We start from the raw sequence: 24,203 nt of genomic DNA on the forward strand, positions 1-24,203 counted from the left end.
CAATGAGAGTCCTTCCTTTGACTTCAGTGTGCATTGGATCAGGTCTACAAAGTTGAAGCCTCAGATACCACAGTGTTGGGTGCAATGATAGAACCTATGCTAGACAGATGGTAAGATGCCCACTCTGCTTTTGAGATGCATCACTCCCTGCTGGTTATTCTTGAAAAATGCACAAACCAGTTATGACTAAACTTGCTTATTACAATTACTTTAACAGCCAGGAACTCTACTGAAGGAGACACTTTTCCGCACAGGGAAGGTCGAGAGAGGCCTCTGGCATTGTGTAGTGACAAGACCCCTAAAGTATCACTAGCTGGGAATTTCTCCTACCACTACCATGGCCTTGCTCTCGTTCCTGAGACGAGGGAAATCAAAGCCACGGGTGCCTTCATGCAGGGGAGCCTTTCAAAAACCCAACAAACTTCTTCATCAGAACTACGAGACCTTGCTGGAGACATGCTTGAAGAATAAATGCCTCTTCAAGGATGAGAACTTCCCAGCTGACCTTCGTTCCATTGGAATGGGATCATTGCTGCAGAAACTGCCACCAAACCTACAGTGGAAGAGGCCACATGTAAGTCATGTTCAGTGAATGGCTCTTATGTGAGGGATTGTTTACGCTGGATAGCCATTAATGTTCCATGTTAGCATGGAACAACCTACTAATAGGTCTTTGAAACAGGGTGGCTTGCCCTTGGGCTGAAGATCCTAGGGCAAGTTAACCCTGGTTACAGAATGAGTCCCATCTGAGGGGAATCAGGCAATTTCCTATAAAGAGGAGAAAGTGGCTACAGTAAGGGGGAAGCTCAGGAGGCTGTAGTGAGACTGCAGAGAGAGCAAGAACCTCCTGCAGGAAAGACCCTGAGGTCAGGGGAATTGCTTCAGCTCGGGAGGGCTAAGGCGGGAAGGACTTTGACCAGACCAGGGGAGTTTCGGCTGTACCCAGCTGAAGGCTGGAGGGAACACTGTTGTGTCTAGTTTTGAACTTCAAGTTAATAAATCAGCAGAGCTGGTGTGATTTGACTGGAAAAACCCTATGCGGAATTTATTTGGGGACCCAAGAAGGGAAAATGAGGTGAGAGGCTGCCTGCAGGGCTGCTCTTGGGCCACCAAGGGTGTTGTGAGGTGGCCACTCATCTACAGTCTTCATTTAATTATGCCTTAAAGCAGGGGTGGGCAAACTACGGCCCGCGGGCCACATCCGGCCTGCGGGACCATCCTGCCCGGCCCCCGATCTCCTAGCCCAGGAGGCTCGCCCCAGGCCCCTCCCCTGCTGTCCCCCCTCCCCCGCAGCCTCAGCTTGTTCACTCCGCCACCGGCGCAATGCTCTGGGCGGCGGGGCTGTGAGCTCCTGGGGCAGCACAGCTGCAGAGCCCAGCCTGACCCGGTCTCTGTGCTGCGTGGTGGCAGCGGCGGCGTGGCCCTTCTCCAGCCGGGCGGCGCAGCTGTAGCGCTGCCAGCCCCCGGTGCTCCAGGCAGCGCGGTAAGGGGGCAGGGAGCAGGGGGGATTGGATAGAGGGCAGGGAAGTTCAGGGTGGTGGTCAGGGGGCAGGAGTGTGGATGGTGATCAGGGGGGAAACAGGGGGTTGAATGGGGGTGGGGCCCCAGGGGGCAGTCAGGAAGGAGGGGGGTTTGGATGGGGCGGCAGGGGGCAGTCAGGGGCAGGGGAGATTCCTTCTCAAGCCATCACGCTGTCCTGTCTGCACGCAAATCCTGCCATTTAATGGAGGGCTCCATTCATTGGTTAAGTTATACTCTAGCCATAGGGTTTGGTCTGTTTTTCGGAAGAGCTGAGCTCCCACACCTCCCACTGCAATCAATAGGAGCTGTAGATATATCTTTGAAAATCAGGCCATAAATGGCAGATGTAACAGCCCCATTTTCAAGGATTCATATGTAACTCAGCTATTAACATTCACCTTGGGTTAACACATGTTCTGCAGACAGACCTAGAGCAGTTTGTTTTAATTGATTAACAAACTTTGGTTGGTATTTGGGTCTATTTGGATTTGGGTCTACTTTTCCCCTTTAATCAGAGATGCCCTCAAATGTCACTGAGAGATGCGTGCTCATGTATCAAAGGACAAGGTGTTGACCCGTTCTTTTTTCAGACTAGATTTTGTAAGACATTACTCCAAAATACAGACTATGGTTCTCCTTTCTTTTAATAAAGAGCTGATTTATGGTAGAAAAGAATTTCCCCATACTCTCATGCCCCAGAACTACTTGCTAGATTTATTTGACATTTTTGTGGCCCATGACACTATGGAGCATTTGTAATGTTCAGACATCCCTGAGTAAAATATCATCTTGATTCGATGGGGAGTGACATATGCAGAGAATGTCTGTGCATTGAGAAAAATATACCACAGTCGATCCATCTGTCTAATAGAACCTTTCTGCTTATCACATCACCATAGGCACAGTAATCAAGTAACATAGTGGCAGGATTGAATGGATGGGGCAATGTGGGCCCAGTGCTCTGGAAAAGCCTCCAAATTTTGTATTTCTACCTGTATAATCTGGAAGTACCTCCACAGGTTTGAGGCCTTTTGCTCTGAAATCCCCATGCTGCTGACAGCCGCGGGTTTTTAATTGCATTGCAGACATACTCTGGGACTGTTCGCCTAAGTACAGGCTGAGCAGTTTCATCTGGGGTAAGGGTTAGTATTTAATTACTCTAAGTGTCTTTTGAGTGCTTGGCATTTCTCTGCCACCCCTGATGGGGAAGACGACAGTGTGAAAATTAAATTGAGCAATTTGTGGATCATAATAGTGAAAGAGAAGTTTGGCATTTATTTTATGAATTTGCCCAGAGAGGCATTGGAGAGTAATAATATGTCTTCTTTCTGAACTATTACTCACAGAGTTTTTACGGTCACAGAAAGTTCTTCAGCAGCTATCAGTTAGTTTTTTTTCTTCATTGTCTAGCCCAGTTATTAGTCATAGCTGTTGAAGACATGACAGGAGGTAGCCTCTGTTGTGAACTACATCATTGGAATCTCAGTACTAAGAGTAAAAGAATGAGCAGCATTATAGAATTCCAAGACAAGAAACTATGTTAAAGTTAAGTTTGAATCTATGTGTTAGTAACTCAAGAGTGAAAAACCTTATAGGGATTGTTTTAATTATCTCCAAATCAGGCATTTCAAACTCAGGAAATTCAAAGTTAAGGCTACACCTAAAAGAAATCCAAACATGTTAAGGTAATAAATGCATAGTTATGGCACTGAAACAATCTCAACTCTGCTGCGTATTTATACTATGGGAGGAACAAAGGGAGAAAAAATCCCTAAGGTATCTTTAAAAATCAGTTTACTCTGGAACCACAAACAATGTCTCGGTGATAATCATATAGTTATTTCATGGCATCAGTACAGGATCTGATACCTGACCTGCTCAGCCGCAGGAGTAGCCCTGTTAGGAATAGAACTGGGTAAAATTTTTCAGCCCCATCTCTTTTTTTTTGGTGATAAATGCCAATTCGGCAATACTGTTGTTTTGCAAATTTGTGTCAGTTTCACCAAATTGTTCATTTCAAACATTATTTCACTGTAATATTTTCAAAATGAAACGTTTTGGTTTTTCGGTTTCGCAGTTTCCACTCATATTATTAAAAAAAAATCACGAAACATTTACCAATTGTTCAAAGTGAGACCGTTTTGATCAACCCAGAATGATTTTTTTTTTCTGACTTTTTGAAATTGCCAGCAAAGCAAAAAATCCCTGATTCGTCCAGGTCTAGTCAGAAAGGAGTGAGGTGACTTCCCTACACCCTCTTCTAGACACATGATAAAGACCTCCAGAAGCAATGCGGTTGAATGTCAGAGAGACCTTTGACTCCTCAGAAACTCATTCCATTAGTGGTGAAGTGGCTTCGGAAGAAGCCATTCAGTCCTCAAGGTTTTGCAGGACCACTGCAATGATTTGACATTCTCTCTTTCTCTCTTTTTTGGTCTTGTACCTTCCAGGAGCTGCATAAAACTCCAATATTTTATACTGCAAACACAAGACGGCTTGATCTCTGCCAAGGATTGGTTGGTATGGCTGCTTTCTCTTTTGTATATATAGCTATACACAGAGCAATTTGAGCTTAATTTGAACTGTGTAAGACTGCATATAAAGGGTGTTGATTTCAATATCATTCCAGTGCTGCATAAAATGGATTAGGTAATTATGTAATATGCTCAACAAACAAGCTAATGTTCTAGGCTAAGATGTGATCCAACGAGGTGAGAAGTGTCCCAACTAGTTGAAAGCTCTACTGTATGCCATAAACATGACTTTTATTAATGTTGGTGCTGGAACATGAATGGACCTTGTCGTCATACTTGTCTATAAAGTGCCATGCATCCTACGTAAATGATAACAATAGAAGCTTCTTCACTGTGCCTTGTCATTAGAGCATGTAATGTATTTCATATCACATAGGCAGCAGAAGGGCCTGTGACTACTGCAATACGTGTATGTGGGCACAAAGCAGGCTTTGTGTCAACCTTGACTTGCATCTGGTATGAAGTGAGAAGAGGAAGGGTGGGTAAGTTAGTGAAGGTGTGTGAAGACTTGTCCTCTTCTAAACGGGAGTGTGGTCTAGTGGTTAGAGCAGAACTGCCAAGTTCTATTCTCAACTCCACCACTGACTTACTGGTTGGACAAGTCATATTTGTGCTTCAGTTTACCCAGGTTAAAAGGGTAACAGATGTTCTTAGGCTTCATTACATTTGTAAAGTGCTTTGAGATCCTCAGACACAAGGTATAATAAACGCAGATCATTACTGTTAGAGCTGGTCAGGAAATGATTTTTTCCCTGTGAAAAAATTCAAGTTTTCGTAGAAAACCCCCAACAGTTTGGGGTTTTTGGCAATTCTGGTTGTTGAAATAGGGAAAAAAAAGGTTTGGTTTTTTTTAAATGAAAACTTAAATATTTTAACTGAAAACTTTTTTTGTGAAATTCCAAATTCATTTGTACTCCATTCCAAATGAAAAGGCTATGAGAGGACAGTTAAAGCACTAAACCTGTTTTGACTTAATAAAACACAAATCTAGCTCATCCCAATTTTTTTGATGTAGTTATAACTTAAAAGCATCCAACACGCTGCCTCCTGCAAAAGTATTTGTCAATGACAGCAATAATTCGGTCTTGATTCCACCCCAGTGTAATTGCTCATTCTTTTGGTACAGAAAACTGCTGGTTCCTGGCCGCGTTGGAAGCGCTGACGTTCCACCAAGACATCTTGGCTGTGGTCATGCCGCAAAACCAAAGTTTTGATAGGAAGTACGCTGGCATTTTCCATTTCCGGGTGAGTGTTCGTCCCCCTAACACTGGAGGTCGTCAAAAATTATTCCTTATACTTGACGGGGCCGTGACTAAAATCGTGTTCTCAGATAGTCCATGTGCAATTCCCGTTGCCCTCAGTGAGCGCTGTGAATAGGTAACTCAAGTCAGGAAGTGGGTGTCATCCCAATCCCTCTTTAAATGAAGTGACACACTCAGAGAGTCAAAATAAAGTCACTCCTCTTCGTGAATATAAAAAGCTTATGCTCAATCCTTCTATCCAGCTTTGGCTGCCCCCTATGGTTACCTTACTCCAGCCTAAGTCTTCGCCACTCCTGCATCCCCCCAATATGGCTGCCCTCAGGACCCATCTGTTCCAAATCTTTACACACTTGGTCTCTCTTTTAGCCTGAGAGCTACTCCCATCTCTCTTTACCCCACCCATGTATAAAAACTAGCTGCACCTGTGAGGCAGCAGAACCCACTGACCACAATAGAATCATCACCCTCTAACAGGTTACACGTTACTCTGACAGCCTGTTACAGCCCATAGCTAATAGATGGGTCCTTTTCTATTGCTGAAGAGCAGGTTACTTCCCAGTGAAATATTTGCTCGTTCCTGTCCCCTTGCAGTTTTGGCACTTTGGTGAATGGGTTGATGTGGTGGTCGATGACCGACTGCCAGTCAACGAGGCTGGTCAGCTGGTTTTTCTCTCCTCCGTTTGTAAGAATCTCTTCTGGGGAGCCCTTTTGGAGAAGGCGTATGCCAAGTAAGTGAATTGTCGTGCTTTATGCAGATAATCTCTGTCTACAATTTGTTGCCTCCTGCATATGCAGTTATTTCTCTCTAACAAATAGGTATTGTAAAATTTGCAATATCTGGAATATTGTGTGTGGTTCTGATCTCTATATTTTACAAATTAAAAGCTACCACCATGATAATTAGCCCCAGTTTAGAACCCTTGTATAGGAGCCTAAGAAGCAATGGTCATGGAGACAGAAACACACTCTCACCCTGGGAGAAGGTTCTTCTAGGGTAGGCTTGAAACGGTTGGTGGGGTGGGGAAGTTTACATTGCCACTGCAAACACTGTACTTATTTGTACTTATCTATTCAGGGGATAGCATCATAGGACCTAATCACATCAGCCACACTATCAGAGGCTCGTTCACCTGCACATCTACCAATGTGATATATGCCATCATGTGCCAGCAATGTCCCTCTGCTATGTACATTGGCCAAACCGGGCAGTCTCTACGTAAAAGAATAAATGGACACAAATCAGACGTCAAGAATTATAACATTCAAAAACCAGTTGGAGAACACTTCAACTTCCCTGGCCACTCGATTGCAGACCTAAAAGTCGCAATATTACAACAAAAAAACTTCAAAAACAGACTCCAAGGAGAGACTGCTGAATTGGAATTAATTTGCAAATTGGACACCATTAAATTAGGCTTGAACAAAGACTGGGAGTGGATGGGCCATTACACAAAGTAAAACTATTTCCCCATGCTTATTTCCCCCCAGCCCCCTACAGTTCCTTATATCTCCTTGTCAATTGCTGGAAATGGGCCATTTTCATTACCACTACAAACAGTTTTTTTTCTCTCCTGCTGATAAAAGCTCACCTTAATTATCACTCTTCTTATAGTGTGTATAGTAACACCCATTGTTTCATGTTCTCTGTGTGTGTATATATATATATCTTCCTACTGTATTTTCCACTACATGCATCCGATGAAGTAGGCTGTAGCCCACGAAAGCTTATGCTCAAATAAATTTGTTAGTCTCTAAGGTGCCACAAGTACTCCTGTTCTTTTTGCGGATACAGACTAACACAGCTGCTACTCTGAAACCTGTACTTATTCTGTGACTCATATAGTTCTTTAGGCCAAGATTTGCAAAAATGACTGGTGATTTGGGGTGCCTCCATTTTTTGGCTATCCAAGTTGAGACACCATAGAGGGGCCTCATTTTCAGACAGGGCTGAGCAGCCACCCTCTAAATATCAGGCCCTTTTAAGATGACTCCAGTTGGGCACCCAAAAATTGAAGGACTCACTTTGAACCACTCCACAAAGTCACGTTTGAACACTCCAGTCCCACTCCTCCAGGGCTGTTAATCCAGCTCCATTCATCAACACTAAGAAAGAGACAGCACTGAGAAGAGCAAATTAGATGATACATGACCTTCATAATCTTACAAGGAGACACTGAAGGAGCTTAACGTATTTGGTCTGAAAAACGATCCCAAGAATGGGAGAGAATTCTAAATAAATATTAGAAGGGAGACAATATGAAAGAGGGAAAATTAATTAATTTCACTGGACACTAGCCTTCTGTCAATGAGAGACTAGCTAAATTTGAGAAGATTCCATTTTGCTTTGCTATTTTGAAATAATATGTTAATGGTGAGGAAAATCAGACAGTGGACTAAAGTCTTAAGATGCAGTAGATATTCAGAAGAAACTAGCTAAGATATGATTATGAAAGGAATAGTGTAGGAGATCCTTTCAATACTTCTTAGTGAAGGGGCTTAGACTAGAAATAGAGGAAACCAGAAGTCCCTTCCAAACCTGAAATCAATTATCTATATTCCCCTCCTCCTGAATATTGAGGATTCATATAAAATGAATCATAGATTTCAACCTTCACTTTGGTTTTGCAAGCCCATCCTGGGGTTTGCCCCTCTCTAGTATCACTGCATCCCTATTAGCTATGTTTGTACCACAAATTAATAGCCGATAAACTGATATCTCTCTTTCTAGGCTCTATGGCTCCTATGAAGATCTGCAGATTGGACAAGTGTCGGAAGCGCTGGTGGATTTTACAGGCGGAGTTAATATGACAATAAAACTGGCAGAGGCTCCTCCTGATCTATGGGATATACTGACAAGAGCAACCTACAGCAGATCTCTTATGGGTTGCCAGACGCATTTAGGGGTGAGGGCCCAGTCTGATGTCAAATGGATGGATAGGCTACCACCAGCACCATCTTTCCTGGGAATATTTCCCTCCACCAAGCTGAGCAGCAGTTTATTATACTGATCTCTCTCTCATTTTTCTATAGCTGCCATCCCTGTGGTATCTAAGATGATGCACATTAGCCTGTTTCACATTCTTTATTTAAAAATCACAGATTTCTTTTTAAGTTTTGCATGTTTTTTCTAAACTGCCCTTGGTGTTCCACATTTCTTACAATCAGAGATGGGTCTGGGCTTTGGGGTAGGGAGTGGAGTTGAACTGCAAACCTATGTCTGAGATTTGCAAATGGCCCCTGTCTTTGTAATGGGCTCAGCTAAAACCCCCATTCTAAATGCCCTGCAGACGAGGCGGCATTGGGAGCCCAGATCAGAATTTTGCAGCTGAAGCCAGTCTGTAGTTACACAGGGCCAAATTCTATCTTCATGTACACAAGTATAGCTCCCATTGACTCCACTGGGAACCGCACCCTCAGAACTGAGGGCAGCCTTGGGCTCAGCTGTTGCTTTATTAATACATTTATTGCCGTTTTTTTTCTTTTTCTTCCCTATATGCAGACAGCAAGGGTCCTAGAGAATGGGCTGGTGGCTGGCCATGCCTACACAGTCACTGGTATCAGAAAGGTAAGGACAACGCTGGTTCTCTAGCTCCAAACTTGTCTCTAATGCCAGCAGCATTCCCTGTTGCAGCCTTTGGTCAGACCATGAGCAGGCTGTGTGCTGTGTTGGGGAGCCTCATGTGCCATCCACTCCCTTTTAAGTGATGTCAGGGTGGCTTGAAAATGAGGAGTGCTTCAGACAGGTTTCCTTTCAAAACTGCATTCTTTTTACCAGCAGGAATAAAACATAGGGGACACTGGCTCGACCTCAGTGTAAATCTCAGGCTGTAATTGACTCATGGGCTCTGCTGACGGTATAACCTACAAGAGCATGCTAAGCCGAGCTGTCTAAATTCCCTTTATCTTAAACTGAAAGGGGCTGGCCTATTTGAATTCTGGGCAGGTGGGCCTAAGCCTACCTAGGACCCCCATGCAACCAAGTGAGGGGCCACAGAGCCCAGAAGCCATCTGAATGCATGGGACGGAAAATGAAAACCAGGAATAGGCATGTGGGGGCATAGGTTTAAAATGAAGAAACTGGATGGGGACACAAAGCACCGAACCCCAGATGGCGCCCACTGTTCCACTAAGGAGTTCGAAGAGATGGTGGATATTGCCCAGAGGAACTCTGCCCAGATACATGTTGTGAGCAAGTTACGGGAATAGGCCCCACAATCGCAGAGCACCTTCCCCTCAAGCTTCCTCCTCGGTCATGACTAGGACATGGGTGGTTGGACCTAGTGGTTGGAGTAGGAGTCAGGCCTGGTGGTCAGAAGAGGAGTCAGAAGCCAGGAGGCAGGCCGGGTCAGGATGCCAGGATATCAGAGGCCAAGACAGCCCAGAGGGCAGACCAAGAGTCAGGCGTCAGGAAACAGGCAGGGTCAGATTACCAGGAGATCTGAGTCAGGCAATAGGAGCAGGTAGCACAGGGGAGGCAGTCCTCAGCGGGGAAAATCCACTTGCACAGTTGACTTCTTGTTTCTCTGCTTTGTTTAAATAGAAGCAGGGAACCAGTCAGGATCCCTGGTGTTCCACCATTCAGATCCCAGGGCTCTGTCAGACTTGAGCTTCGAGTGCCGGTGATTGTTAACAGGTCACTGAGTGGTGGGTTGGAACATACAGGCTCCTAAGAGCCCTGTGGACTGGGGTTTGAGACCCGCAGCACTTGGCATCCTTCTGGACTGATGGCTGGCCATCTTGGCCAGCACCAGGAGAAGACTGCCAAGGAGGCTCTGTGACTTTGTGGGCCACAGGCATGGAGTGAATAAAGGGACAGATGTGTGGAAAAGTGCAGCCATAATCCCAGCAAGAGGTGCTGCAGCCTGATGCACTCTGGGTAGATCTGTGCCAGGGTGTGCCGCAGAAGGGGCAGGCATTAGGGGTGTTTGTGGATGGCACCAGCCATGGGCTCATGCTCACAGCTCCATGAAGGAGCCTCCAGTTAACATCTCTGGTTGGCTATGGGACCACTGTGGAGCAAAGGCTGGCCCACCGGGGTTGCTCACCTTCACTGAGTGGTAGAATGTCCCACCATTTAGTGTCACAGCAGGATACAAAGGTTAAGGGAAAGGCACCGAAGAAGCCCTGTCCAAGCCTGCAACTGATCAGACAGCCTGGCCTCCAGATCGGATCGGTTCAGTTCATCGGGGGGAGGGATTAGTGGAAGAGATAGGCAGTAGATAGAGCATCGGATCCGAAGCCAACTGGATGGGATGGAGCATGGGTGGGAAGAGCTCTTGTTGCTGTTACCGGGGCAGAAAAGGCCACCAAACAGATGGCTTGGCAAGCCACTGCCCACCTCAGGTCTCCCAGATCCTGGGCCATGAGGCAAACGCTGAGTGAAAGATGATCTCAGTGATCAGCATCCTATTTATTCGTTAGCAGGGGCACAAGCAGGGGGGCAAGTGTCCTCACTCCTCACTCTGCTCATTGGGCTCATCCCTGACCCAAAGGTTCAACCTCTGCTGGTAAAGAAGAGTTAACCTCCCTGGCCCCCATTTATTCCTTGGTGTCTTTGCTGAGATGGGAGCCAGTTCTGGTGGTGGTTCGTGTGATCACTGTTCGGAAATGGACTGAGACTCAGTTCACACAGGCCACCAAACAGCCGTCTGTTATAACAGCGTTAGGTCATTGCTGACATGAGGTGCCTTCAGAACAAGAGGTGAAAAGGCTCAGTCAGAATCCCATTCACAAGGTGCCTAGTGCCCGGGGACCACAGCCCTGTCGCGTCTGGGAGGGCTACCAGCAGCAGCACTTGCCTTGAAACATTCTTTCCATGCAGGAGAGCACAAGCGCAGCTACTGTGCCTAGAACCTGTGCAAAAACACAAGAAGGCGAGTGTGGAGAGAGGAAACTCCTTTCACCCTCTCTCTGCCCCCTAGGTCAGGCACAATGCCCCTCCCCTCCATTCCCCCAGTTACAGTCAACTTCAGGAAGTGCTAAAATTAAGATTCTTGTAGCAACGTTCTAGGCTGCCTTGGATTATTCATCCTACTGATAGAATTAGTCTTCATGGCCCAGTCCTGCCCTCTGCTATGCAGGCAGTACTCCAGGTTGATTGCTAGAGAGTTACACAGATATTGTAGTGTGAGGATGGTTTTATTGTTAAGACCCTGGACTAGGAGTCTGGAGCTTTGGGCTCTATTCCTGGCTCAGCCACAGGCTTTCTGCGTGACTGTGGGCAAGACACTTAATCACTCCGGGTCTCAGTTCAGAGTTCTGCGTTGAGCAGAGTAATTGAAAAGAATAGCGCGAGCACCGTTATCATCACACGTGTTGACATCAGTAAAAGGAGAGGAGTCACCATGGCATATTATGCAAATATAAACCAGACAAAGACCCCGGTAAACTCAGTGTTATTTGTTTTGTGCAGGTGACTTGCAAATATGGACCGGAAAATTTAGTGAGACTGAGAAATCCATGGGGGAAAACTGAATGGAAAGGAGACTGGAGCGATAGGTGAGTGAAACAGGGAAGGGCTAGTGCTGAGGAGAGGTTTGGGTGGATGAAATGATGCTGCCACCTGCAGGCATAAATTAGTGCTGATGACATCTGCATTAATGGAACAGGTGGGGCTGCTTTTAGATACCCTTTGGTTTCAAGGCAATGAGTTCATGGAGGTATTTTGCTAGATCAGCCAGTGCTAATTCAGTTCAACTAACTTAGTTATTTCACACATGCTGCTTCCGAGTATTTAAAACACAGAACGTTGGTTCTGCTTTTTTATTGTCAAAAGAAACATAACGTAAAGGGGGTTCTTCATAATGCAAAATGATGAACACGGTGGGATCTAGCATCAGACACAGGTGTTTTCTGATTACCAGCGAGGCTGCTCCCAGGACAGCTAGAATAGTAAGGTGATCTGATATCCTATATCAGAACATTCACCCCTTTGTCTGCAGATCATGCAAGATCTTCTATATACTGCAACTTCTGGGATTCTGAGATTAGAGTGGGGCAGGGCCTGAACTACCTGCTCTTCAGGGAAGTAGGCATCAGGCTGGCTCTGAATATGACAAAGTGGGAAGGCACAAGTAGAGATGGCAAGGGAAGTGGTGGAAGGGCCCCGAATCTGTGTTTACATGGATGCAGCAGCTGGGAACTTCCTTTCCCCCTGCAGAGGGCATAGTAAGTATAGTAGCCACTGCCCCTCAGTCACAGAGGGACGCTGGCTGCTATTCCAGCTCAGAGGCTGGAGTGACAGCTGCAAAAGGACTGTGCTGTAGCTCTGCAACCTACTCTCATTTTAGGTTGGGGCGGATTCCTTCTTTGGCAGCTCCAGTTAGTTCCCTGCACAAATCCTCTTTGCTCAGGTTTTATGAGGGGGTGTTGGGAACATGTCTGGATTTTGCCTCGTATGAAGAGAGAGTAACTTTCCTCTGATCTGCATCTGTCACGTGATAACATGAAAGCTGGCCATGCTGAAGAAAGAATGAAGAGCATACCGTAGGCCTGACTTGTAAATCACTTCCAGCTGCCTCTGGTACTTGATGCAGAATATTCTCCGATTACGTGTCCTTTGACACAGAACTGACAAACAAAATAGAACCCAAGGTCTATATTTTAAACATTTGGAAGCAGCATGTATAATCTAATGAACTGACCAGTAGAGCTGGGTGGGAATTTTCCAACATGTTTTTTCTCTGGAAAATGCTGATTAGTTGAAACCAAAACTGTTTTCAGGAGAGGGCCTGTTTTGATGAACTTCCCATTTAAAAAAAAATGAGAAAAAAAGTTTCTAAATTGTTGAAATGTTCCATTTTGATATTTTCAAAATGAAAAAGTTCAATTTTTCAGGTCAAAATGACTTTCTTTAGAAATATAAGTGAATTTATAGTAAAAAATGTATATAATTTTTTTTCCAGATTTTGACTTTTCATTCTTTCAAGACGGGAAAAAAATTCACAATCTCAAAAATTCTCACGGAATGGGACAACCCCTAGCTCTGCTGGCCAGTGTGCTATCCAACATTAGTGCTCTCTACAGAAGAAAATCAGAACTGCTCAGCTGTTTTACATAGGACCTCTATGGCTAGCAACTAATGGAGATTTGCCTTTAGCTCAAGCCTATGCTTTAGGTATAGGGGGAATTAGGTTCTATCCCTGCTTCTGCCATGCCATTCTGAGTGTCCACAGTGCAGCGTCTAGTGCGAACGGTGAACTGCTTGGGGCCAGAGATTTGTTACAGCGGGAACTGATCTCATGGCAGATGTCTGTATTGAGCTTCTTGAACTTGAAGATAGATTTGGAGCATTTATTTAATTATTGCTTCAAAATCAGCTGCCTTGTTTCTGTCCCTAGCTCTGGGAACTGGGAGCTGCTCAGCCCGAAGGAGAAGATTTTGCTGCGGAGAAACCAAGATGATGGAGAATTCTGGTAATGGAACTGTGAATATCTGAGCTCCGCTCCTCCTTCACCCAGCGCCAAGGCCATAGCTAATGCTGAAGCTGTCTCTCTGCTGCGCTCTAAGATGAGATATGTGCATGATGCTTTATAGCAATTGGATCACTTTTTGTTTTTTAACTAAACAAAGGGAGAAATTACATGGGGCTGCTACATTGCCATCTGGTGGTAAAGGGACGTGAGAAACAGCCTGTATGATACAAGCGCTCTTCTATGTGAAGTCAAGAGCGCTTTCAAGAGTAGAGGAAGAATCTTTGTCCAGTCCCTTCTGACCTTAAAGTCTATTTTTGTCATTATATTTTCAACACAAACCCAAGCAAAGCTTTGGTCAGGCAGATAGTGTTTGTTCAACTGCTTCCCGGTCCCATATATTTTTGCCACTAGGTGGCAATGTTTCAGCCGGTTTCATTATACTTGTTCTTTTGCTTGTATTCTCATAATAATCTCTCTGCTGCTGTCCTTTGTTGGGCCTTTAGTTATGCATTCACCACTGCTGCATGTTGCTGTTGGAGCAAACATTAACTTCTTTACTAGCTAATAATATGTAAGGATTACCATATGTAACACAGAATGGGGCAGTGCTGGGGATAGCCAGCCTCTACTTTTTAACCACACGGATTGGCTGCTGACTAAGCATCTTGTGGCGGTCTTTTCACAGGATGTCTCTGCAAGATTTTAAGACCCACTTTGTAGATCTGATGATCTGTAAATTAACTCCCGACCTGATGAGCCAGGAAGATGGGAAAAAGTGGATGTATTCTCTGCAGATTGGGAGATGGGTCAAAGGAAGCACGGCAGGCGGCAGGCTGAGGCCCTACAAAGGTGAACGGTACTTGGGTGGCACTTTAGGGGATCCGGATTTAGACTTTTCTGTGTAAATAGTAAAGAAAGGAATTTGTTCAAGCAAAGCAAAGTTTGGCTCAAGACCCAAAGCCTAATGTTACCCCATCATAACCAAAATTCGACACCTTTTAAAAAAGGTTAGAAAGCCTGGCAATGAACAGGCAAGGGAGCCAGCTTATTCTCCATTACCACTGAAATCCGGTTGTTTCCTTAGGATGGTCTTGTGGTTATGGGCCTATTGTGGCACTTAGAAGAAGTGGTTTCAATTCCTGACTCTGTGACTTGGGCAAGCCGCTTAAGATTTGATTTTTTTCAGGGATGCAGAGCATCCACTAGTCCAGTTGAAGTCCATGAGAACCACAGGTGCTCAGCACCACTGGCAATTGGTGCCCCAGTGATTCAGTTCCCACTAAAATGAGGGGAAATAATTCTTCCTTCCTCCCACCCTTTGTCTTGTCTGCTTAGATTGTGAGATCTTCCATGGCAGGGCCTCTCTCTTACTATATGTTTGTGTTTTACCTAGCCCAGTAGGGCTCTGACCTTGATTGGGGCCTTTGGGGATTATAAATGAGCTGCTTCCCCCACTCAGCCTGAAGCCAGGTATCACGTGGAAACACAGCGACAAAATGTGTGATGGAAAACGTGGCCAGAAGGTTATTATGTTTTGCTTCTCAGACACATTTTGGATGAATCCCCAGTACTGGCTGGAAGTTTTGCAGGGTGACGGCAGCAAAAGGTCCCTGCATTCCTGCAGTGTGCTGGTGTCCCTGATCCAGAAACCCAGCAGCAAACACCGAAACCGGGCACCTCACCTCTCCATAGGGTTTTCCATCTTCAAGGTGGGTAGAAATCTGGTCTATGGTGGAATAAATGGGTTGCTCTGCCCAGCGGGAGAAACTTCCTACCTCCGAACCAAGTGAGAGCTTTGCAGATCCTCAGAGTTACATATCCTGCAAAGCCCAACGGGCTCTGTGTTTTCACCTCCCTGTCTGCATGTGGCTCCCATTCATCCAAGAATCTCCTCTTGAATCGGCGGGGTTGGGCCCCTTCAGACACGTCTTTCCTTGAGCTTTTCATCAAGCTCAGGACGTGATCTGTGTTTGCATAGTCTTTGTCAGACTGCTGGGAGGTAAAGGAGCTCCTGCTACCCCAGTGTGTACTGGGCTTCACCGTGCCCAGCTGTGTATGTGTTTGTCTGTGTGCGCACACATGCATGTGTGCACCAGGGCTGAGGGAAGGGATAGGAGCCTCCTGAGCAGAGGCTGGATACGGAGTCCTTCTCAGGCTACCATCCATAATGGCAAAATCACCCCACAGAGGGTGGGGAGGGGCAGGGAGCTGGCCCTGGGTATGATATTGCAGCCATGTGTAACACACTGGTGAATGAGTGCTATAAGTTCCCCCTCTATGCCCCAGCCATAGAGGATTTTAGTCAGTGACAGCTCCTGCTGGTGAGGTTTAGCTCAAGATGTCGCAGATCCTGCTTTTAGCTCTGGAGATCCCCGGTTCAATCCCTGATGTGGCAACCATCACATTTGGAAGGGGTGTGGCCCATAGCGTCAATTCCTCTGTGCTCCCAGCAGTTCTGGGGGAATGTGCAGCCCCAGCTCCCGCAGACTTCAGCTGGAGTTGTGGGTGCTCAGCCGTTCTGAAAACTAGGGCCACTGTGCCTTAGTCAGGTACAAAGCCTCCCCCATTTCCTGCTGGGGCATTGTGCTCCTCCAGCCGCAGCACCAAAGTCCTGTGGGCCACATTAGCAAGGGACCACCTTCCATAGGGAGCCTCCTTCCTGACTGTTGAAAGTGCTGAGGGTCCTGTTGCCACCACGTGTTTCAGCGACCCCAGCCTTACTGACCCACCCTGGTGAATGGGCTGTGGATGGCCTGGGAAAGGTTTTCGAAGGGAGGAATTCGGGCTTTTTAAGCTAAGGAGCCCCACTGAATCTCCTCCAGTTGTTAAACTACATCTGCTGTTAGCTGTGAGCCAAAGGGCTCTGAACTCCTTGACTGATGGATGCTCTCTCTTTCTTCCCCTTTAGGTGGGCCCAGAGGTAAGTCCCTCTCTACCTTCCGTTGGCATCACATGGGGGCCATTCAGACTCTATGTCACCACCTGTGGAGCTGCGAGTGCCTTTGTTTCTTGACCCACAGTTCAAAATGCCTTAATACAAGCTTTAGAAGGCATTACAAGAAAACACCGTTAATACAGAGCTATGACTCGGCCTGTGTCGAGAGGAGCGTACCTCAATTCAGCATTAAGGTCCTGCTCCTGGGCTGCATCTGAGCTGTGCTCTGAGCAGCAATGGGGGAAGGGGGAGGAAAAAGTGGCATACCACCCTCCTACTCTTGGGATCAGCCAAGGTCTGGGAAGGTGCCCAGAATTAGTTAGAGGAGACTCAAGGTAATTCACCCTCCCACCAGCTCATTGTTGGGGATCTCCCGGAGAAAAGGCTGCAGGTGTCTTCTGCCACTTGGGCTTTGCCAACATTTACAGGATGTTCTTAACCCTTTCACCTCCTCATGGAACTTTGGAACCTAAGGTGGGCTCCTGGGAGTTAAAAACTGAGGAGTGAGTTTGCCCTGACTTACACCCCTTGATCTGAAAGGGGCTATACCAGGTATAAGCCAGGGCAGGATCTAGCTCTGATCTTGTATCTAGGAATCCTGCACCTACTGCCCTGCTAACCACTTAACTCACTTCCAAAATCAGTGTCCCCAGGAACATGGATTGGTAAAGAACTAACTTTAGTGAACAGTCACCCCAGCATGTTTGCAATGTTAATTACCTTGTGTTAGAAACAGTAGCCTCAGATATGGGCTCTTTCTGAACTAGGTATGTTAGGGCACCATTAGGAATACAAGTGAGATTAAATTTGCTAGCACTAGCACACATGGGCCTGACACGGATTAGGAGAACACCGCAGCACTGTCTGTGCTGCATCCATGCTAATGGGGAGACCAGGGATGGTGGTGGTGGGGAGTTCAGTTTCAGGTTTGTATCAAACACCGAGATTAATGCTGAGAGATGTAAAACCGAGACCGTTTTTGGAATTGGAACTACAGTGAATCACGGTATTGACAGAGGCATAAAAGCTATGAATGTAATATAGGATGCAGGGTAAGGGGCAGCCTCACGCCCCCCCTAGATGAGAGATTGCCGCATTAGCATGAGAGAAGTATGGACAAAGGGAGAAGAATAGGAACTCCATCATTCTGCAAGAGAGTGAAACGTCTGAGCGGTTTTGAGGCACAGCCCATATAAGGAGGCTGCAGTATTTTGGCCTGCAGAATAAAAACCATTTGTAAGAGCCAAGAGTGCTGCATCCTTGAGTAGGACCTGGGGTATCGGAGATACATACACACACATGCTCTACCAGCTGCTCTGGGTAGTGCAGTGCTCAGAAGACTGCTGGAGCTTAGGGCAGCTCCTGGCTGTTATAACTTTCACTGGGGGCTGAAATGACCCCTGCAGCGGCCCAGAATAAGAAGGGTGCAAAGGTGGCCTAAGGCCACTCTTGCCCCGTCCCCCCCTGAAGTTCCGGGCCGCTGTTCCTAGTGAGATCTGAGTAGGCTGCAGAGGGACTTGGGTGGAAGCCCCATTGCTTGGTGACTTTTAAAACTGGACAATGAGAATGTACCATAAGGACAATCTGGCAGGAGGACAGACAAGGAGAATGATCTTTTGGCTCTCTGATTAGACCTCTAATGTCTGCCTCCTTTGCTTGTGGATTATGGAAACTGGATGTGCTCTGGCAGGTTTTCTTTAAGCATGCCCCCTGGGTTCTCCCACATGACTTTCCCCTGAAACCAATGGGAATTTCCTTTATTTCTTTCCTGGACAGTACCACAAAAGCAACAAAAGGCTGGCACCAGCGTTCTTTGCCAGGAACCCCTCCGTCAACCAAAGGCATCTCTTCCTGAATGAGCGGGAAGTGACTCAGGATTTCCGGCTGCAGCCTGGGGTCTATGTCATCGTCCCCTCCACCGCGGAACCCCAGCAGGAGTCCGAGTTCATCCTGCGGATCTTCTCCAGGAAACACATCCTTCGGTGAGATGATGCCATTCCCTAGCTTGTAGTGTTTTCTTGGTGCTCCTGGATAGTTGTGCCTTTCCACCGGGGTGGTGGAGTCATAGGTCAGTGCTGTCTGCTACGGGGCAGGATAAGTACCTGCTCCATAGCCTAAACAATGCTATTAGTCCTGGTCTTTCCAGAGAAGTGCAGCAGGGCAAGGGCACAGAACTAGGAGCACTCGGGACACTGTGCATACTGTATGGGGAGACACAGGACACGGCCTTGTCTACACTAGGATATTTCCCCTTACATTTTCCACCATTGCTACGACTGGTTCATCACCATGGCTGGTAGCAACGGTGAAAGCTCTAATGCAGACTAGGCCCAACCAGCCACTGGCCTTCTTTCCATCACATCCAGGAGACCTGTTCTTTGCAGGGTTAGCTGATATAGTGCTTAAAATGCCAGCAGCTGCCTGGAGCCATATTGACACTACTGCTTCCACTAATGGAGTTGCAATGGTGGAGAAGATCCCTATTGTAGACACAGCAGCTGTGTGTGGGCAGGTTGGGGTCCCTGCATGGGATGCAGAGGAAGGCATTCTGCTTGGCAGGTGGAAAATCACATGTGATAAGGGAGACACCATCTAACATTTCCATTGTTTTCCATTTTCAGCGAAATGGGCGGGAATTCAAGTTTCATCCTTTCCAAGGTTAGTTGGAACGAGGGAGGTGGACTGTCGGAAGCTGTGTTTCAGATCAGGACTTTGGCTTTTCTCCTGTGGCAGTGCTCTTCTGTGGCAGCGATGGGTCGGGGTTGAGTTGGAATGTGAGACTTCGTGTTACAGCACTTTAAGAATGAGAGGCCATGTCTTGTTCTATAAATTGAATCTCTTGTACCATGAAGGTGAACATGGTATAAATATCCAGAACAAGACAGACAGACCAGCAGACACAGATGCTTTTTCACTGCTGTGCAAACCATTCTTTTTGGCGAGATCATCACAATTCATTTTCACTCTTTTTTCCATCTGCCTCCCTTTTATTTACTTGTGTTCCTCTCCACTCTTCTCCTTTTGTGTACTAGCAAAGTTGAAAGCACAATGGGAGCTGGGCAAGTAATTGCAGTGGTGATGGCAGGCCAGGGAATGCAGTGAAATTTGGGAAGAATGTGATCGTATGTTGGCTACTCCTGCTTCTGTTTCTTCAATTAACGTTGACTTTTTTGTTCCCTAAAGGAAATAATTGATAAACACGAAGGCAAGATTTGGGAGGATTTCTTCAATAAGCATTTTGAACAAGTAAGCGTACACATTAACTGCCAAAGGAAATGCTTCAAGGCCAGCTGCTTGCGCTGCCAGAGCAATTGTGCAAAAAAAAAGTCAGAATGTACTGGGGAAATTGGGAGCTGGAGTGTGCTGGAAACTGGTGGGGAATGTAGGAGATCGGCGTGAGGGTACAGTGTGAACGTCACTCAAGGAGTTGTGGAATACGTAAGCATTCGAGAAACATGCCAGTTAGCGAAAAGCACTCTTCATTAAATTCACGAGCACTCCGCTCACGTTGGGTCTGCTTAGGCTTCTGAAAGCCACTAATTTACTCTGGGTGTGCTCAGAAAGTTAACATAGGCATTAGCAAAGCCGCTCCAATCATCTGGTATGTATGGGGAACAATTATTTAATAGTGGGCTCTTCAGTCTAACTGAGAAAGATATAACACAATCGTTGAAGGTAGACAAATTCAGACTGGAAATAAGGCGTAACTTTTTAATGATGAGAGTAATTAACCGCTGGAACAATTTAGCAACGTGGTGGATTCTCCATTACTGACAATTTTTAAGTCAAGATGGGATGTTCTTCTAAAAGCTCTGCTCTTGGAATTATTTTGGGGAAGTTCTATGGCCTGTGTTCTATAGGAGGTCACACTAGATGACCACAATAGACCCCGGAATCTATTAGTTGATTACTAGTCTCGCTCGTAGAGAAACAATATTTATTCTTACAAATTTTATTAATTATTATTATTTATGGACCTGATTTTCAGAGGTGCTGAGTGCTGGCAGTTCCCATTGATACCAGCTGTAGCTGTTCAGTTCTTCTGAAGATCAGGCCCTGTTTAACTCTGAGAATTAGAGCTGGTCAAAATTTTGTGCATAATTTTGCACATAATTTTTTTTGCACATAAAAAACAGCATATGTTCACAAATGAAAATTTCCACAAAAATTTTTTGGTGCTGAAAACATGTTTTGGTTGTAAACATTTTTGAAAATTTTTGAGGCTTTATTTTTCATGGGAAAAAAAAAGAGATTTTTTCCCCCAGGTTTTTCATTATTTTCATTTCGTGTGTAACTTTTGATTGTTGTCATGGGGTGTTTTCTTGACTCCTTGGTTGGATGAGTGTGCACATAAATACTTGCTACACTCATTCCGACTGTCTTTCACAGGGGGTCTCTCTGTGGTTTGGACAGTTTTTGGTTTCAGCAACTGAAGTTTTTCAGCAATCAAAAGTTTCCAGAAAATTCAATTTCAGTTTTTGGAAACCATGAAAAAATTGATAAAACAAACAAAATTCTGTTTTGAAAACTGAAATGGAAATATTTTTTAATTTTTCCATCTTTGCTGACAATGTGCTTGATGTGACAGATGACACAAAAGAGAAAGAGGGTCTTTTGAAAATAATGGGCCAGATTTTTAGCTGGTATAAATAACTGTAAATGCATGAATGTCTGTGGAGCTTCGACCATTTTATACCAGATGAGAATGTGCTTTTAACAATCTAAAGGTCTAATTGAACACTCCCAGAGTCAATAGGTGTCTTTCCGTGGGAGTTGGACTGGGGTTGAAAAGGCAGATAGTGAAGACAGGACATGCTGGGAAATCCAGAGGAGGGGAAATTTATTACAATAGTATTTGTCTCCCCTAGCATCCTGAAATAAACGCTGTCCAACTCCAGAGGATCCTGAATAATGTCATCTGGACACGTAAGTGCTAGGAGATAATAGTTTAGTAACATTAATTAGGTACTAGTTAGAGAAGAGCCTGAAGTGGACCTGTAACTCCCAAACTCCCTCCCTGAGTTCTGGGAGTAGAGGAGATGGTTTGAAACCCCGGGTTTGAACCTTTTCTGATAATTTAGGTTCCAAATTGGATTCCAAACCGGCAAGGATCAGTTCTCAGGATTTGGTACAGATATGGCCCAAAAACACAATGCCTGAAACGTTTGAGCAATAAGTTGGCTGAGTCCCTTTATACTTATGCAGATAAGGGCTGATGTAGGCATGGGAGGGTAATGAATAGAACTGGGTGGGAAATGGCTTTCTCATGCCGCAAACTTTTGAGACTTCAACAAATTTTCCCATCAAAAATGGGAATGAAAAGTCGAAATCTCAAATATTTTCACAAACTGAAAGTTTGACAAAAAACGGGATTCAGTTAGTTGAAACATTTATTTTCAATTTTGACTTTTTATTATAATTAGCTTAAATTAAAGACAAAAGTTGCCTAAGAACATAAGATTGGCCATACTGGGTCAGATCAGTGGTCCATCCAGCCCAGTATCCTGTCTTCTGACAGCGACCAATGCCAGGTGCTTCAGAGGGAATGAACAGAACTGATAATCATCAAGTGATCCAGCTTCAATCCAGCTTCAAACCAGAAAAACAGAATTCTTTGTTAGAAAATATCAAAATTAAAAGTTTTGACAATTTCAAAACTTTTTTTCCTAAATTTTTTCAAGTAAAAAAAATGGTCAAAACTGACCCTTTCCCATGAAAAGTTTTGGTTTGACAAATTGGCATTTGCAGACAATAGAATTCCTGATCAGTTCTAATAATGGGCGTTATCAGCACTAGTCTCTTTCATTGCACCTATCTCTGGGGAGATAAAACATCTGAAGGGTTGCAAGTTCCTTTAGTTTTCTCAAGGATGAATGAAGATTGCTTTTTTATCTTCATGTCAGTATCTTTCGAAAGTGACCCATTGGGTGTTGTGAAATTTGTAAGGAAACTAACCAAGCCAGGTGGAGTGTCTTTACTCTTCATGGGCAATCAGTTTGAAGACATTTGTTTCAAAACTTTTACTGTGCGTGATGCATATTTAATAAACAGAGCTATAATGAGATTACAGCATCTTCGCTTTCTGTAGAGTAGTGATCTGTGAGTTATGGCATCTGCTCCGTGGAAGCCTACAGGCAATCTATAATCATGAGTTGCAACAAGATTAGTTTATTTCTGTTTCTTTTCACATAACTCGTGTATGGCCCAGGAATGCTCAGAATTAGGTTTTCAATTATGCTTGTGAGTTTAAAAGCTGCCTGTCTGTAAGAGACACAGAGAAAAATACTAAGCACAAGAGTTTTAATTCATTGTGGCTAGTAAAGCTGCACCACAGATGAACTAGGCCTAAGGAGATCAAGTGACTGCTCCAGGTCACCCAGTAAATCATATTTGTGGTGCTCTTTAACTGCTATTTCCTGTATTAGCTACAGGTAATGGGTCATATTCTGTTCTTCATCACATGGCCGCAGGGAGCTCCCATTGGCTTCCATGGGAATTACACCCATGCAGCTGAAAGTGGAATCTGGCCCCACTGTCTCACGTTTTTCCCTTGCCCAGGTTGAATCACAAGTGATGTAACTTGTAAATGAGAGGAACAGTGTCACAAAAGGTTTGGGGGGCCCAATCCTATCCCCAGTGAAATGCATGGCAGTTTCATCACTGAGTTTCGAGGGCAGCAGGCTCAGGCCCTGGGAGTCTATTTTTCTGAGCAGTGTTGAGTGATTCACCGGAGTAATCCTCTCTTTTCCAGATCTCCAGAGCTTTCGGCTGAGATTTAGTCTGGATGCCTGCCAAGGTATCCTGGCACTGCTGGACGTATCCTTTAGCTCGGGCTGTATATTTATTTGACGCACCTAATACCTTAGCTGAGCTTTATTCTTCATGGGGGAGGGACTTACACTGTGATTTCTACATCATCAGGGCATTGCCCTGCTCACTTATTTCCTAACTCCCAATAACAACAATTCAGTCAGGAAGAAACGGGGTTTGTTTTGTAAAGCACCAGATTGTGCTCTCCTTGAAATCAGTAACAAAACACTCATTGATTTCAGTGGGAGCAGGAGCCGGCCCATACTGAAGGGGGAACTTCCCAGAATCAGCATCACTACCATCATAAAATTATATGGACTGACTTTTTTTCAATTTTGGAGTCTCTGCCCCTTTACCAAGACATCATCGACCTTAACTCCTCCACTAAGCTTAATGCCACTGGCACACTGAGTATTCAGGAATTCAGGGTCTTGTGGAAGAGGCTGCTTTTCTATCTGGTAAAAAAACATGTTACTTGCCTCTCTGTATACTTCTCAATCGGTGTTGGCTAGGAAACAGTTAAATCCCAAGAAACCAGTCTGATCTCTGGGTAGCTATGAAGACTCATGAGGATGTGAACTGGATGGGAAAGTTGCCTGCTTGTCAAGACACAGGGAAATACATAGTCTTAAGCAGGGCAGTCACCGGAGGTGAGGGAGGATCCAGCGAGAATGGAGATGCCCCTTTGTAAGAGGTGTATAGCTAAGAAAGATCAATGTTGGTGCAG

At 45.2% G+C, this 24,203-nt stretch overlaps 1 protein-coding gene across 1 annotated transcript in view; it reads left to right on the forward strand.

The window, feature by feature from the left end:
• Nucleotides 1-337: 337 nt before the first annotated feature.
• The window catches only part of CAPN14 (calpain 14), a 28,187-nt gene continuing 4,321 nt past the window's right edge, over nt 338-24,203 (forward strand). Inside the window, exons 1-17 of the mRNA XM_065402109.1 lie at nt 338-574; nt 3,972-4,041; nt 5,182-5,300; nt 5,909-6,045; nt 8,046-8,220; nt 8,817-8,882; nt 11,730-11,815; nt 13,657-13,731; nt 14,417-14,580; nt 15,277-15,440; nt 16,640-16,651; nt 18,443-18,648; nt 19,288-19,324; nt 19,850-19,912; nt 21,535-21,592; nt 23,418-23,482; nt 23,866-23,934. Of these exons, the coding sequence (XP_065258181.1) occupies nt 338-574; nt 3,972-4,041; nt 5,182-5,300; nt 5,909-6,045; nt 8,046-8,220; nt 8,817-8,882; nt 11,730-11,815; nt 13,657-13,731; nt 14,417-14,580; nt 15,277-15,440; nt 16,640-16,651; nt 18,443-18,648; nt 19,288-19,324; nt 19,850-19,912; nt 21,535-21,592; nt 23,418-23,482; nt 23,866-23,934 (1,803 nt within the window). The remainder of the gene's footprint in view (nt 575-3,971; nt 4,042-5,181; nt 5,301-5,908; nt 6,046-8,045; nt 8,221-8,816; nt 8,883-11,729; nt 11,816-13,656; nt 13,732-14,416; nt 14,581-15,276; nt 15,441-16,639; nt 16,652-18,442; nt 18,649-19,287; nt 19,325-19,849; nt 19,913-21,534; nt 21,593-23,417; nt 23,483-23,865; nt 23,935-24,203) is intronic.

This window comes from Emys orbicularis, chromosome 3 (assembly GCF_028017835.1).
Source record: "Emys orbicularis isolate rEmyOrb1 chromosome 3, rEmyOrb1.hap1, whole genome shotgun sequence".
Taxonomy (NCBI): domain Eukaryota; kingdom Metazoa; phylum Chordata; order Testudines; family Emydidae; genus Emys; species Emys orbicularis.